This window comes from Hyperolius riggenbachi, chromosome 2 (genome assembly GCF_040937935.1).
Source record: "Hyperolius riggenbachi isolate aHypRig1 chromosome 2, aHypRig1.pri, whole genome shotgun sequence".
NCBI classification, from domain to species: Eukaryota; Metazoa; Chordata; class Amphibia; order Anura; family Hyperoliidae; genus Hyperolius; species Hyperolius riggenbachi.
The window spans coordinates 338,428,898-338,442,909 of record NC_090647.1 but is presented as its reverse complement, the minus strand read 5'-3'; the positions used below and the strand labels follow the sequence as shown (position 1 = coordinate 338,442,909).

Sequence of the window (14,012 nt, the reverse complement as noted above, 5' to 3'; positions counted from 1 at the left end):
AAAAGTGCTGATCACACTGAGCAACCTAAGGGTAGTGAAACTAAAGAACATCCTAAGAGTGCTGAGCATAAGAACCATCCCAAGATGAATGAACCTAAGGATCAGCCCAAGAGCAATGAGCCTAAGGAAAACCCCAAGGCCAGTAAGCCTAAAGAAAACCCCAAAACTAGTGAGCCTAACGAGCATCCCAAGAGCAGTGAACATAAAGAGCATCCTAAGGGCAGCAAAACCAAAGAACATCCTAAGAGTGCTGAGCATAAAGTGCACCCCAAAATGAGTGAACCTAAGGATCATCCCAAAAGCAGTGAGCCTAAGGAACACCCCAAGGCCAGTGAGCCTAAAGAACACCCCAAAACAAGTGAGCCTAATGAGCATCCCAAGAGCAGTGAACATAAGGAGCATCCCAAAAGTGCTGATCGCACTGAGCATCCTAAGGGTAGTGAAACTACAGAACATCCTAAGAGTGCTGAGCATAAGAACCACCCCAAGATGAGTGAACCGAAGGATCAGCCCAAGAGCAACGAGCCGAAGGACCACCCCAAGACCAATAAGCCTAAGGAACACCCCAAGGCTAGTGAGCCTAAAGAACACCCCAAGGCCAGTGAGCCTAATGAGCACCCCAAGAGCAGTGAACATAAAGAGCATCCCAAAAGTACTGATCACACTGAACATCCTAAAGGTAGCAACACTGAAGAACATTCTAAGAGTACTGAGCACAAGGACCACCCTAAGATGAGTGAACCTAAGGATCAGCCAAAGAGCAACGCGCCTAAGGAACACCCCAAAAACAGTGAGCATAAGGACCACCCCCAAACCAGTGAGCCTAAGGAACACCCCAAGAGCAGTGAACATAAAGAGCATCCCAAAAGTGCTGATCACATAGAGCATCCTAAGAGCAGTGAAACTAAAGAACATCCTAAGAGTGCTGAGCATAAAGAGCACCCCAAGATGAGTGAACCTAAGGATCATCCCAAAAGCAGTGAGCCTAAGGAACACCCCAAAACAAGTGAGCCCAACAAGCATCCCAAGAGCAGTGAACATAAAGAGCATCCCAAAAGTGCTGATCACACTGAGCAACCTAAGGGAAGTGAAACTAAAGAACATCCTAAGAGTGCTGAGCATAAGAACCATCCCAAGATGAGTGAACCTAAGGATCAGCCCAAGAGCAACGAGCCAAAGGACCACCCCAAGACCAGTGAGCCTAAGGAACACCCCAAGGCTAGTGAGCCTAAAGAACACCCCAAAGCCAGTGAGCCTAAGGAACACCCCAAGAGCAGTGAACCTAAAGAGCATCCCAAAAGCGCTGATCACACTGAGCATCCTAAAGGTAGAGAAACTGAAGAACATCCTAAGAGTGCTGAGCATAAGGACCACCCCAAGATGAGTGAACCTAAGGATCAGCCCAAGAGCAACGAGCCTAAGGAACACCCAAAGAATAGTGAGCCTAAGGAACACCCCAAGGCCAGTCAGCCTAAGGAACACCCAAAGAGCAGTGAAAATAAAGAGCATCCCAAAAGTGCTGATCACATAGAGCAGCCTAAGGGCAGCGAAACCAAAGAACATCCTAAGAGTACTGAGCATAAGGACCACCCCAAGATGAGTGAACCTAAGGATCAGCCCAAGAGCAATGAGCCTAAAGAACACCCCAAGACCAGTGAGCCTAAGGAACGCCCCAAGGCCAGTGAGCCTAAGGAACGCCCCAAGAGCAGTGAACATAAAGAGCATCCCAAAAGCGCTGATCACACTGTGCATCCTAAGGGTAGTGAAACTGAAGAACATCCTAAGAGTGCTGAGCATAAGGACCACCCCAAGATGAGTGAACCTAAGGATCAGCCCAAGAGCAACGAGCCTAAGGAACACCCAAAGAATAGTGAGCCTACGGAACACCCCAAGGCCAGTGAGCCTAAGGAACACCCAAAGAGCAGTGAAAATAAAGAGCATCCCAAAAGTGCTGATCACACTGAGCAACCTAAGGGCAGTGAAACTAAAGAACATCCTAAGAGTGCTGAGCATAAGAACCATCCCAAGATGAGTGAACCTAAGGATCAGCCCAAGAGCAACGAGCCGAAGGACCACCCCAAGACCAGTGAGCCTAAGGAACACCCCAAGGCTAGTGAGCCTAAAAAACACCCCAAGGCCAGTGAGCCTAAGGAACACCCCAAGAGCAGTGAACATAAAGAGCATCCCAAAAGTGCTGATCACACTGAGCATCCTAAGGGTAGTGAAACTGAAGTACATCCTAAGAGTGCTGAGCATAAGGACCACCCCAAGATGAGTGAACCTAAGGATCAGCCCAAGAGCAACGAGCCTAAGGAACACCCAAAAAATAGTGAGCCTAAGGAACACCCCAAGGCCAGTGAGCCTAAGGAACACCCCAAGAGCAGTGAACATAAAGAACATCCCAAAAGTGCTGATCATATAGAGCATCCTAAGGGCAGTGAAACCAAAGAACACCTTAAGAGTGCTGATCATAAAGAGCACCCCAAGATGAGTGAACCTGAGGATCATCCCAAAAGCAGTGAGCCTAAGGATCATCCCAAAAGCAGCGGCCCTAAGGAACTGCCCAAAGCCAGTAAGCCTAAAGAACACCCCAAAACAAGTGAGCCCAATGAGCATCCCAAGAGCAGTGAACAGAAAGAGCATCCCAAAAGTGCTGATCACACTGAACATCCTAAGGGTAGTGAAACCAAAGAACATCCTAAGAGTGCTGAACATAAGGACCACCCCAAGATGAGCGAACATAAGAATCAGCCCAAGGGCGACGAGCCTAAGGAAAACCCTAAGTCCAGTGAGTCTAAGGAACACCCCAAGGCCAGTGAGCCAAAGGAACACCCCAAAACCAGTGGGCCTAACAAGCATCCCAAGAGCAGTGAGCCTAAGGGACACCCCAAGAGCAGTGAACCTAAGGAACACCCTAACAGCAGTGAATCAAAAGATCACTCCATGAGCAGTGAACGTAAAGAACATCCTAAGAGCAGTGAACCAAAGGATCACCCCAAGACCAATGAGCCCAAGAAGTCCTCCAAGACCAGTGCATTTTGTATTGGGAAATCAAGTGGTTTATACCCCGTAGCTGGAAGGAGAAATGCTTTCTGGAACTGCTGGAAAGGACTCACCTATGAGCAAGATTGTCCATCTGGTCTAGTTTTCAGTGAAAGCTGTCAATGCTGTAAGTACTATTGAATGGAAACATTAATACATGACTTTAGATGAGAATGGGCTTTTGATCAAGTTGTTACCACCAGAAATTATAAAACAAGCTGTTTAAAAATGAATAGCAGCATGAGAAGAAGCCAGCTTTTCAGCCAAGCCAGCTTAAATTTCTCATTCTACTATAATTTTTTTATTTTTCAATAAAAGAGCGTGTTTTATAATCACTGGTGGTGCTGACCCAAAACTTTTTTTTCAGGTGCAAAGACTGGGTTTTAGCACACCTCGTCCCCACACTTAAATGCTGCCTTATCCCTTTTACTTTGATAATGGTCATTACAACTTACAAGACATCTGTAAAAGACAAGTCTGTGCAGAGGATCCTCAAGGGGGTGGTGCTCAAATTTGAAAAAGGGCACCATTCAATTAATCAATCCATAAAGCAGTATTAGGCAGTCTTTGCACCCCACCCTTTCTTTATAGCAGTTTAACCTCTTGCCGACCGCGTCACGCCAGTAGGCGTGGCCGCGGCGGCAGCCCCAGGACCGCCTAACGCCAATTGGCGTAAAGTCCTGGGGCTCTGTTTTGCAGGAGATCGCGCGCAGGCTGCGCGCGCATCTCCTGCTTGAGGGGCGGAGCTCCGCCCCGCCTTCAGTCTCCGAGCGGCTATTGCCGCTCGGGAGACTGTTAGACGGCGTAATCGCCGTCTATTTACTCTGTGCAGCGCTGCGATCAGCAGCAGCGCTGCACTGGGGACAGCCGTGTGACACGGCTGTCCCCCTGGGGGACAAGAGAGCGATCGGCTCTCATAGGGTAAAGCCTATGAGAGCTGATCGCCATGATTGGCTGGCTGGGGGGAGGAAGCGAGGGAGGGAGGGAAGGGGTTTAAAGGAACAGCTGTTTTTAAAAAAAACAAACAAACAAAAATATTTATAAAAAAAAAAACAAACATGGGGGGAGCGATCAGACCCCACCAACAGAGAGCTCTGTTGGTGGGGAGAAAAGGGGGGGGGGGAATCACTCGTGTGCTATGTTGTGCGGCCCTGCAGCTTGGCCTTAAAGCTGCAGTGGCCTTTTAAACTAAAAATTGCCTGGTCACTAGGGGGGTTTAGCCCTGCAGTCCTCAAGAGGTTAAGGGCTCTTTTACACTACATGCGATTCCGATATCCGATTTTTATGGCATTTTTCATGCAATGCCAATTCTGATTCAGGCAGACTTAGTTTCTCCTTACAACCAAGCCTTTTGGTTCCAACAGCCTCAAATCAGCAGTGATAGGTGGCCACTATTAGAATGTGAGAAGTGAAACCTGATGTAGACATTGACTCACCTATCATTACTGGGACTTCTGTACTTATTGATTAGCACGCAAGCCTCTTTTCAGGCAAAGAAGAAGTGGTTGCCAATATGCAGTGCAGTGGCGTAGCTTAGGAGCTGTGGGCCCCAATGCAAGTTTTATAATGGGGCCCCCCAAGCACTCTATACATAACAATTGATACGGTGCACCAAAACCTGCCAATGGTAACTACAGTGTCTGAGGTGCAAGTAGAGGATGGGGAGGAGTTTGTTAATGATTACCACTAATCAAAGTATCTATAGAAGTGATTATTATGAGCACAGGAGCAATAGTGAGCTAATACTGTAGTTGAGGGAGGGTCCTTTGGGGCCCCTCTGGCCCAAGGGCCCCGATGCGATCGCAACCTCTGCAACCCCTTTTGCTACATCCCTGATGCAGTGGTAGCTAAGCATTAGTAGGTGCAAAATTGCAGTGTCTAGGTGTAGTTGGCTGTAAGATGCAAAGGTCCAGTTTGTGCTAAGTTGCAGTGGTTGCTGAGGGGCCAAAGTACAGTCTTTGTCAAGCTGCAGTGGTTACCAAGGTCCAGTTTATACTAAGTTGTAGTGGATGCTAAATCGTATTGGGTGGTCATTTGCAGTGGGTGTAAAGCAGTATTGGGTGCTGATTGAGTAGCAGATAGCGCTAAACTTTAGTGGGTGTCATGTGAGTCCTGGGAACAGGCCAAGAGTAGGTACTGGGTGCATGTAGGTGCAATGGGCAGGACAAAAGTGAGTAGTGAGTGCCATGTGGGATCTGGATGTGTGCCATGGAAGAGTACTGGGTGTCATATGGGTTTGGACAAATGTGGGTACTAGGTGTTAAAACCGGCTCCCTCTGCTCCTGCAAAAGTCCCAGCGGCGTTAAATCCACTCCAGGCAGCCATGGACACTGGGAAAGACATAACTCGCCCTCCAGCTATTGCTGGTGTACGAATTACGCTCTTTTTAAAGTAATAACTTCTGACCTCCGCTATAGCCGTAATCAACATTACAGCCTATGGTGGCGCATGGTGCACCCAAATTTCCTGATGCCTATTTACCTAGTGCCTAGTTACAGCTACAGCATGAAAGCGGCGGTGGAAGAGCAGTATTTCCCTCTTTCAGGTATGTTTTGGTTAGATTTTTAAACACATTTAAACAATTTTAATATGTAAAACAACCAGTTCCTCCAGTCTTCCCAATCCTGTACCAAAGTGGTATTTATCTAAAGTCACATTTAACTTGTGGTGTTAAAAAACAACCCAATCAGCTCAGTTCAAAACTACACATTTAGGGCTGGTGCACACCAAAACCCGCTAGCAGATCCGCAAAACGCTAGCAGATTTTTAAACGCTTTTTTTTATTTTTATGAGGCGTTTTGCTAGCGTTTTGCGGATTGCTGCTGCGGTTTTCAGTATCGTAGATTTTATATATTGTTACAGTAAAGCTGTTACTGAACAGCTTCTGTAACAAAAACGCCTGCAAAACCGCTCTGAAGTGCCGTTTTTCAGAGCGGTTTGCGTTTTTCCTATACTTAACATTGAGGCAGAAACGCATCCGCAATCCAAAAAATGCCTCACCCAGGCATTTTTCGTTTCTGCAAAACGCCTGCCGCTCTGGTGTGCACCACCCCATTGAGATACATTGACCAAGCAGATCCGCAGCCACAAGCGGATCTGAAAACGCCCAAAAAGCCGCTCGGTGTGCACCAGCCCTTAAAGAAATTTTGCAAACATCACTTCAGATGTTTTACTTTGCTTTGTCCTGCAAAAACAGCTACAACCTTGTGAAAGGTTTAGTAAGACCACAATGGCTACTGGTTGTGTAGGTTTGCTGATTATTGCAAGTGATTACTCTTACAGAGTTGCAATGCCTCCTGCTCCGTGCAGTTAAATACTCATGCAAGAATAATGGAGGTGTTGCTAGACAGGACATATTTTAGACTGAACATGAAAAATGACTGACCTAATGGTGAGATAAAATTGTTATTTTGTCTTACAGTCACTTGTCATAGCTTGTTGCAAACTGAAATAGAATGATTATTTTAATAAATGTAAATTGCTAAACGACTTGTGTCATTGGCATACTCGGCACTTTTTGCAAAATAGGTGAAATATTTAACTTTTTTACTTTAAGATTGTACACTAATTTAAGATCTCAAATGATATATATACTGTATATATATATATATATATATATATATATATATATATATATATATATATATATGCTCATATTCACATATATGGACTTTTCCAATTACTCCTGAGTTGAATTTTAGATGTGTAAAATATTACTTAGTTTATACTATAAATTCTCATAATGCAGGGGGGGTCCAAACTTTGTAGGCCAAAGGCCATATTGCGTTCTTGAGTGCTAAGGGGTCGAACTAGCTAAATTAAACACAATTTTTGCTGATTGTTGTTAGGTACACTACGCCTGTGACATTTTGTCAAATAGAACATTTCCACAGGAAATAACCCATATAGTGTGTGCAGTTAGCATGTACCCTTCCATATGCAGGCATAGTGCTACTGTCTCAGTGGCAGCTGCTAATCAATGGTTGTAACTGCTGCTGGCATAGCAGCAGTGGCTAATCAGTGGCTGCTACTGCTACAGTGGTGACTGATAACCTACAGGTTGCGCAAAGGGGAGGCAGAGCGACTATACAAGGTGGCCCCTGCATGTGGCACCACAGCTACGGCCTGTGAGCCACATGGAATTAACAGCTGTAGAGACTGGGCATGCGCAAGTAAGGTCTGCACATGCCTAGTAGAATGAAGCAGCTCGAGCATGTGTTTCCTCCACACACGAAGGCTACATTCTCCAGGGCATGCACGGAGCTTACTTACACATGGCCAGTCTGGATGTGCTTGAGAGCATGGCCAGAAGATATCTTATCAGCAAGCTTTTGTCAAATAGGTATATAGGGATCCTGCTCTGGAACAGTGGTCTGTGGGAGAATACGAGAAGCCGCCTGATCATCCAGAGGCTTTTCATTACTGAAGTAAGTTTCTAACTTTTTTCCCCTGACGACTTTTAATTTAAGAATGCAAGCTTGTATTTAGCAGAGTTTTTTTTTTTATCGCTTTGAGCACCTTACAATATCCTAGTGGTTCTGGATCACCAAGAGTTATCCAGGGACTCTGAAATGAAACAATTATTGAGGTTAGCTGACAAACAAACAGTTCAAGGTGAAGAGAAGGAATCAGTCTCATCCTCATTACTGAACAAAATAAATATTTTTTGTCCAAATTTACACATCAAAGCTAATGAAAAACATTGTAAGCAGGCGTGGCAAATCCTTCTAAAGCCTCATCTTCTCGGTACAATTTTCTATCAGATCAGATCTATTAGATAGATCTAATAAAAAGTTGCATCGTGTGTAGATGTCCAAATTGTTTCAGATCAATTTTGCGATGGATTTTGCTTTGATAAGTACCCAAAATCTATTGTAAAATCTAAAGCAATCCGATTGGAAATTATCTTATAGATCTGTCTAATTGATCCGGACAGACGGAAAATTGTACCGTGTACATGAGGCTTATCATTACAAAACACCTTGGTCTCATTGTTAAGGCTTTTCCTCATTTTCATGAAAAGGGGGCGGAAGTAATAAGATGAGCGGGCATGTGCTGTCTGGTTATCTCCTTAACCGGTTCAGCACCGCAGTGTCGAAAACCTCATGCATCCGAGCAACGTTCACCTCCCATTAATTCGCCAATAACTTTATTGCTACTTATCACAATTAATTGATCTATATCTTGTTTTTTCTGCCACTAATTAGGCTTTCTTTGGGTAGTACATTTTGCTAAGAATTTTTTTTTTCTAAATCCATTTTAACAGGAAGCTTAAGAAAGAAATGAAAAAAATTCATTATTTCTCAGTTTTGGCCATTATAGTTTGATATTTATATACGCTACTGTAATTAAAACTCATGTATTTTATTTGCCCATCTGTCCCTGTTATTACACCGTTTAATTGATGTCCCTATCACAATTTAGGGGGGCCGATATTTAATTTAGAAATAAAGGTGCATTTTTTCAATTTGCGTCCATCACTATTTATAAGCTTATAATTTTAATTAATATAATAACATACTCTCTTGACATGCATATTTAAAAAGTTCAGACCCTTGGGTAACTATTTATTTTGTTTTTGTTTGTTTTTTTATTGTATTTTTTTTTTTTAATAAAAAATGTATGTGGGTAATTTTTGGTGTGGGAGGGAAACTGCTAATTTTAAATGTATAAAAAATGTATGTGGGTGCAGTTTACTATTTGGCCACAAGATGGCCACAGTAAAAAAAGTCCTGGATGCGAACGATCTCGCATCCAGGAACTAAAAAAAAGAGGAGAAGTGTCCTGGGGGCAGAAATACCGCGCTCTCTGGATAGAAAGCGTCGCTTTTTCTGCAGGGAAGTTAGATCGGTAAATGGGAATTATACTCCCATTCACTGATCGGGGGGCTAGCGACACACGGGAGCACGCCCGACCGTGCGCACCATGCGGCGGGAGCAGCAGTGCCTATCTGGACGAGGAAGCTCGTCCAGATAGGCCGAACTGGTTAATAAGTGAACAACCAAATATCCACCCCCACTCAAGTATATAATAAAAATAATAAAAGGCTCAATTTCTGACCCCTCATCTATTTATAGAAAGAGTTATATTGTAAAAAAGCCTACTGCCAGCTGGCAAGGTAGAGCAGTGTCTGGCAAGATATAGAGAAATGTGCAAGTTCATACATAATACCCTATTTATTTTAATGGTGCTGATCTGGACTCCTGTCTCCCCCAGCTCTTGCTGCACTGCTGTGGTGACTACCAGGCAATAGCATCCTCATCAGAATTAGAGAGGACCAAGGCTTAGCTAAGCTGAAATATTGCTGCATGTGTTTCTTTGCATTTATAATACATGCAAGAAGTGGCTGATATTGCATATTTTGTGCAAATTAAAAATGTAAAATGAGACTATCCTTTCTGACTCTTCTGGCTGCATGCTTGTTCTAAGTGTGCGATTCAGACATTAATGAAGTGAAAAGATCAGCATCACAGCCAGGAAATTGGCATTTTTAAAGGGAAGTAGGGATGGCAGGCCCTCTTATTTCTCTGACTTCAGGTACTCTTTAAAGGACAACCGACGTGACATGTGACATGATGAGATAGACTTGTGTATGTATAGCACCAAGCACACAAATAACTTGGCTGTGTTCCTTTTTTAAGTTACATTTCTATTTGGGTCGGGACCAGGTCGGACTGGGTCAGACAATAGCATAACCCTCACTGATAGCTATAAAATACTTTCTTGTCAGTAAATGGCTTCTGAGAGCAGGAAAGATATAAAAAGGGTCAATAATTCATACATTTTAGCTCTAGCATACTTCAATGAAGGTGTCATTGAGCAGAGACAATGAAACAGTAAAAATGTAAAAACTAGATTCAAATATAAAATAAAACCGTGGAATATCTTAAAAAGTCATTTTTAGAAGGAGGAGGATAGATACAATTGTTTTTCTGATCCGTTTATTTTCACCTCGTATGTCCTTTAATCTTAGTGACGAATAAATGCAAACAACATGAGAAATAGAAATCCTGGACAAGAATAGGCTGCACCACCAAAATATACAATTAAATCATCTTTATTCAAAACACTAAGACAAAAATCATTAAAACCATTTAAAAGTGTGCATCGCACAACACAAATAACCCTCCATAGCACAATGTAATGTGGGAAGAATGCAATTCAATAACAGTGCCTCAGCTCTCATCAATAAATAGTGACCCTTTAACTGCACAATCTCTGTCTGGGTTCAAAAAAGATCCCAGCATGGAGTGTATAGGTCCCGGATCCAAGGGAAAGAATTAAAGTGCTGATGCATACATGCAAACAATTTCTAAACCCAGTGCGTGAAAAGTCATGAATAATAAAGAGGTGGGAAGAGTTTGTATATGCTCACAAACATATACTGTAAATAATATTGATGATGAATATCGCATATAGGGAAGGAGGATGCAGGGAGTGATATACAGTACATACATATTCCCAGGACAGGATCCCATGTAGAATCATTAGCAGCAACAAGTGGAGGGCGGAGGGAGGCACGCTGAATGCACCACGCGTGGTGTGGTCCATGTGACCACTTCGTCAGGAGGCTCCTGACGAAGTGGTCACGTGGACCACGCCACGCGTGGAGGGCTCAGCATGCCTCCCTCCGCCATTCACTTGTCAAAAAATCTCATATTAATGCAGAGAAATTATCTCCATCTTGCTTTGGGTTGATTATATGTGTTTTAAAATGTTTTGCAAATGTTTTTAGTGAATTTCAAGATTTTATGATTATAAGCAGAGTTCTTCTTTAATCAGAGTTAGATTGCTGGTTAGAGTAACCCTTAAAGAGTAACTGTTAGCCCCCAAAGTGAAATTTAAATCTCTATAGCAATGTTTTATTTAGTATTTCAGTGAGCCAAAAAGCCAATGCAGAACTTAAAAATCAATGTAATTTTTATACTATGTAGCCTTTTGGACAAGCTCCGGACGCAAAGCCGCATATCAGATACTGCTTCAGCATGCAGAGCATGCCTATGTCTGCCCGACCCCTCTCTCCCCCAGGTGCCGATCTATTCTCACATCAAACAGCTGACCGCTCTGACACGGAGAGAGCGGGAGCACTTACAGCGCCGCCACCGCAGAGCAGCCGCCGCCGAGTCACTCTCACATGTGACTCGGCGGCTGCTCTGCGGTGGCGGCGCTGTAAGTGCTCCCGCTCTCTCCGTGTCAGAGCGGTCAGCTGTTTGATGTGAGAATAGATCGGCACCTGGGGGAGAGAGGGGTCGGGCAGACATAGGCATGCTCTGCATGCTGAAGCAGTATCTGATATGCGGCTTTGCGTCCGGAGCTTGTCCAAAAGGCTACATAGTATAAAAATTACATTGATTTTTAAGTTCTGCATTGGCTTTTTGGCTCACTGAAATACTAAATAAAACATTGCTATAGAGATTTAAATTTCACTTTGGGGGCTAACAGTTACTCTTTAAGTGTCATTTTCTGCAGTAAGCTGTTTGTTCCCTGTACAAGGTTATGTTTATATTAAGATAGTGCTGGAGAAATGTTCTGATTACTCAGTTCTGGCTGTAATGCCTGCTTAGCAAGGCTTGCCCATCAGAGACATGCACCACAGAAGCTAAGCCTGCTATATGCTGATATAGTGATCATGTATACTGATCATAGAGGTATCAATTAATGAGTTGATCAATAATAGACCTATATATTAGGTAAATAAGTTTGCTTTCTATATAATTTAGTATTAAAACAGATGGCTATTTGTTATGAATACACTACCAAAACAATAATCCATGTGATCAAGACAGTACAACCTGTGACCACAGGAGGCATTCAGAAATCCCTGTTTATTAATGATGTACCAGAGAACATCCCATATTTTTAGAACATAAGATAAGCTTGAACATACGCATATATCTCCAGAAAGATGTCATAAGGACATCACTTGGGTCATAAGAGCTAACTAAAATGTTATTGATGTAATTTTGATTAGAAAAGACATAGAGTGCTTACGTTAATAAGCCAAGTAGCGTCATATATGTACGCACCTGCTCAGATAACCCGATAGACCCAATAGTTTAAAATGTCTCAAAATGTCACAATGTACCAGTTAAAAATAAATTTGAATTTTGTGCGTCACCATAAAATCCCCTAGCAGACGCCATCTTAGAAACTTTACAATAAAAAGCCCTGGCAGGCTGGTATATTTTATCATTGAGCCTGAAACTCTACTGAGATCAACTGAGGCCTAGAGACTCTACCTTCTACTGTGATTCTAGAACCAAAGAGAGGTAATATGCATTATTTTTGGTTAATTTATTGACAATAGCTTATATAGATGCTAAAGAATTGTCATTTCAAACTTCAGCAGTTTTACGTTTTTTAGATAATTTTTTATGCTATACTTCATATACAATCAGTAAGCATTACTATTTAAATGCAATTGCAAGCTTAGTGACAACTACCCAGCTTTGCTTGATGAAGATATATCTACTTAAAGTTCTTTATACAAGAATAGAACTTTATACACCATTTTGAAGGATAAAGCTATATTTGTGTGTACCATACACTGTATAATCTCGAGATAACAATTATCGATGGAGGATAAAAAACTACAGCAGAAGAGTTGCTATATTGATATGGACTTGTTTCACTAAAGGATCTTTGAAAATGTATATTGGATGATGGACAACAACTGGAAAGATGTATATTCCTGTATATATGCTTTATCTATTTTTTATATCAATATAATTTTATAAAATTCAACAGATGAGTGTTGTGTATTTTTTCCAGAGGTAAACCTGTTAACCTATATATATTCTGTTTATAGTGAGCTACGCGCCCACTGCTGGCAAATCTTGATTATGACGACTTTTAGGCTTGCCCTTTAACCACTTCAGCCTTCAGTCGTTTTCACTTTATGCATCTGAGCAATGTTCACCTCCCATTCATTAGCCTATAACTTTATCACTACTTATCAGAATGAACTGATCTATATCTTGTTTTTTCCGCCACCAATTAGGATTTCTTTGGGTGGTACATTTTGCTAAGAGCCACTTTACTGTAAATACATTTTAACAGGAAGAATAAGAGAAAAACGGAAAAAATTCATTATTTCTCAGTTTTCAGCCATTATAGTTTTAAAATATTACATGCCTCCATAATTAAAACTCACGTATTGTATTTGCCCATATGTCCCGGTTATTACACCGTTAAAATTATGTCCCTATAAGGGCCGGTTCACACTTGCGGTTCTCTGCCAAACGGACCGGATGACCTGACCGGATCCGGACCGGATCCGGATCGGAACCGTACGGTTCTCCGGATCCGGTCAGGTTGCATCAGGTGTTCATCAGGATGCGATCCGGATCCGTTTGGCAAAAGATAGTAGAAATAGAATAAAAATGTTGGGGTCTGGGAGGTCAGCAGAAGGTGGACCTGTGGAATCAGGCCCTCCGCTGTTTAGCACTCACCTCCACCTCCGACATACTGCCAACATCTCCAGCACGTTTAAAGTCACTGCTGCTCCACTCCAAAATGCTTGCCCATGTGTCCCCATCCAAAATCGCCGCTACAATACGCATAGGAAGTGGGGTAGAACATCCGGATTTTTAGCCAGTGTGTTGTGCGCTCTCCGGTTCTCATTGGTTTGTATTGGCCGGATGGTGCAGTCCGGCTCCGCTCCGGATACGGCTGCCGGACCAAAAAAATAGCGCATGTTGGGTCTTATGCCGGAGTCCGGATCCGGTCCGGATCCGGTCCGGACGAAACGGACGCATGTGAACGGACGCATAGGCTTTCATTGCTATGCCGTGCGTCCGTTCCGTCCGTTCTGCATGCGGTCCGGCTCCGGCACGGCGATTCCGGACGGCGACCGCTAATGTGAACCGGGCCTTACAATGTATGGCGACAATATTTTATTTGGAAATAAAGGTGCATTTTTTCCGTTTTGCATCGATCACTATTTACAAGTTTAAAATAAAAAAAAGTAT

General features: G+C 42.9%; 1 protein-coding gene across 3 annotated transcripts in view; it reads left to right on the top strand.

Annotated features, from left to right (window-relative positions):
• The first annotated feature begins 480 nt into the window (after positions 1-480).
• Positions 481-14,012, top strand: part of LOC137546682 (serine/arginine repetitive matrix protein 5-like) — a 37,453-nt gene continuing 23,921 nt past the window's right edge. For all 3 annotated transcript variants that reach the window (XM_068269427.1, XM_068269429.1, XM_068269426.1), the window contains exon 1: positions 481-3,169. In XM_068269427.1, coding sequence (XP_068125528.1) covers positions 490-3,169 — 2,680 coding nt within the window. In that variant the 5' untranslated portion in view covers positions 481-489. The remainder of the gene's footprint in view (positions 3,170-14,012) is intronic.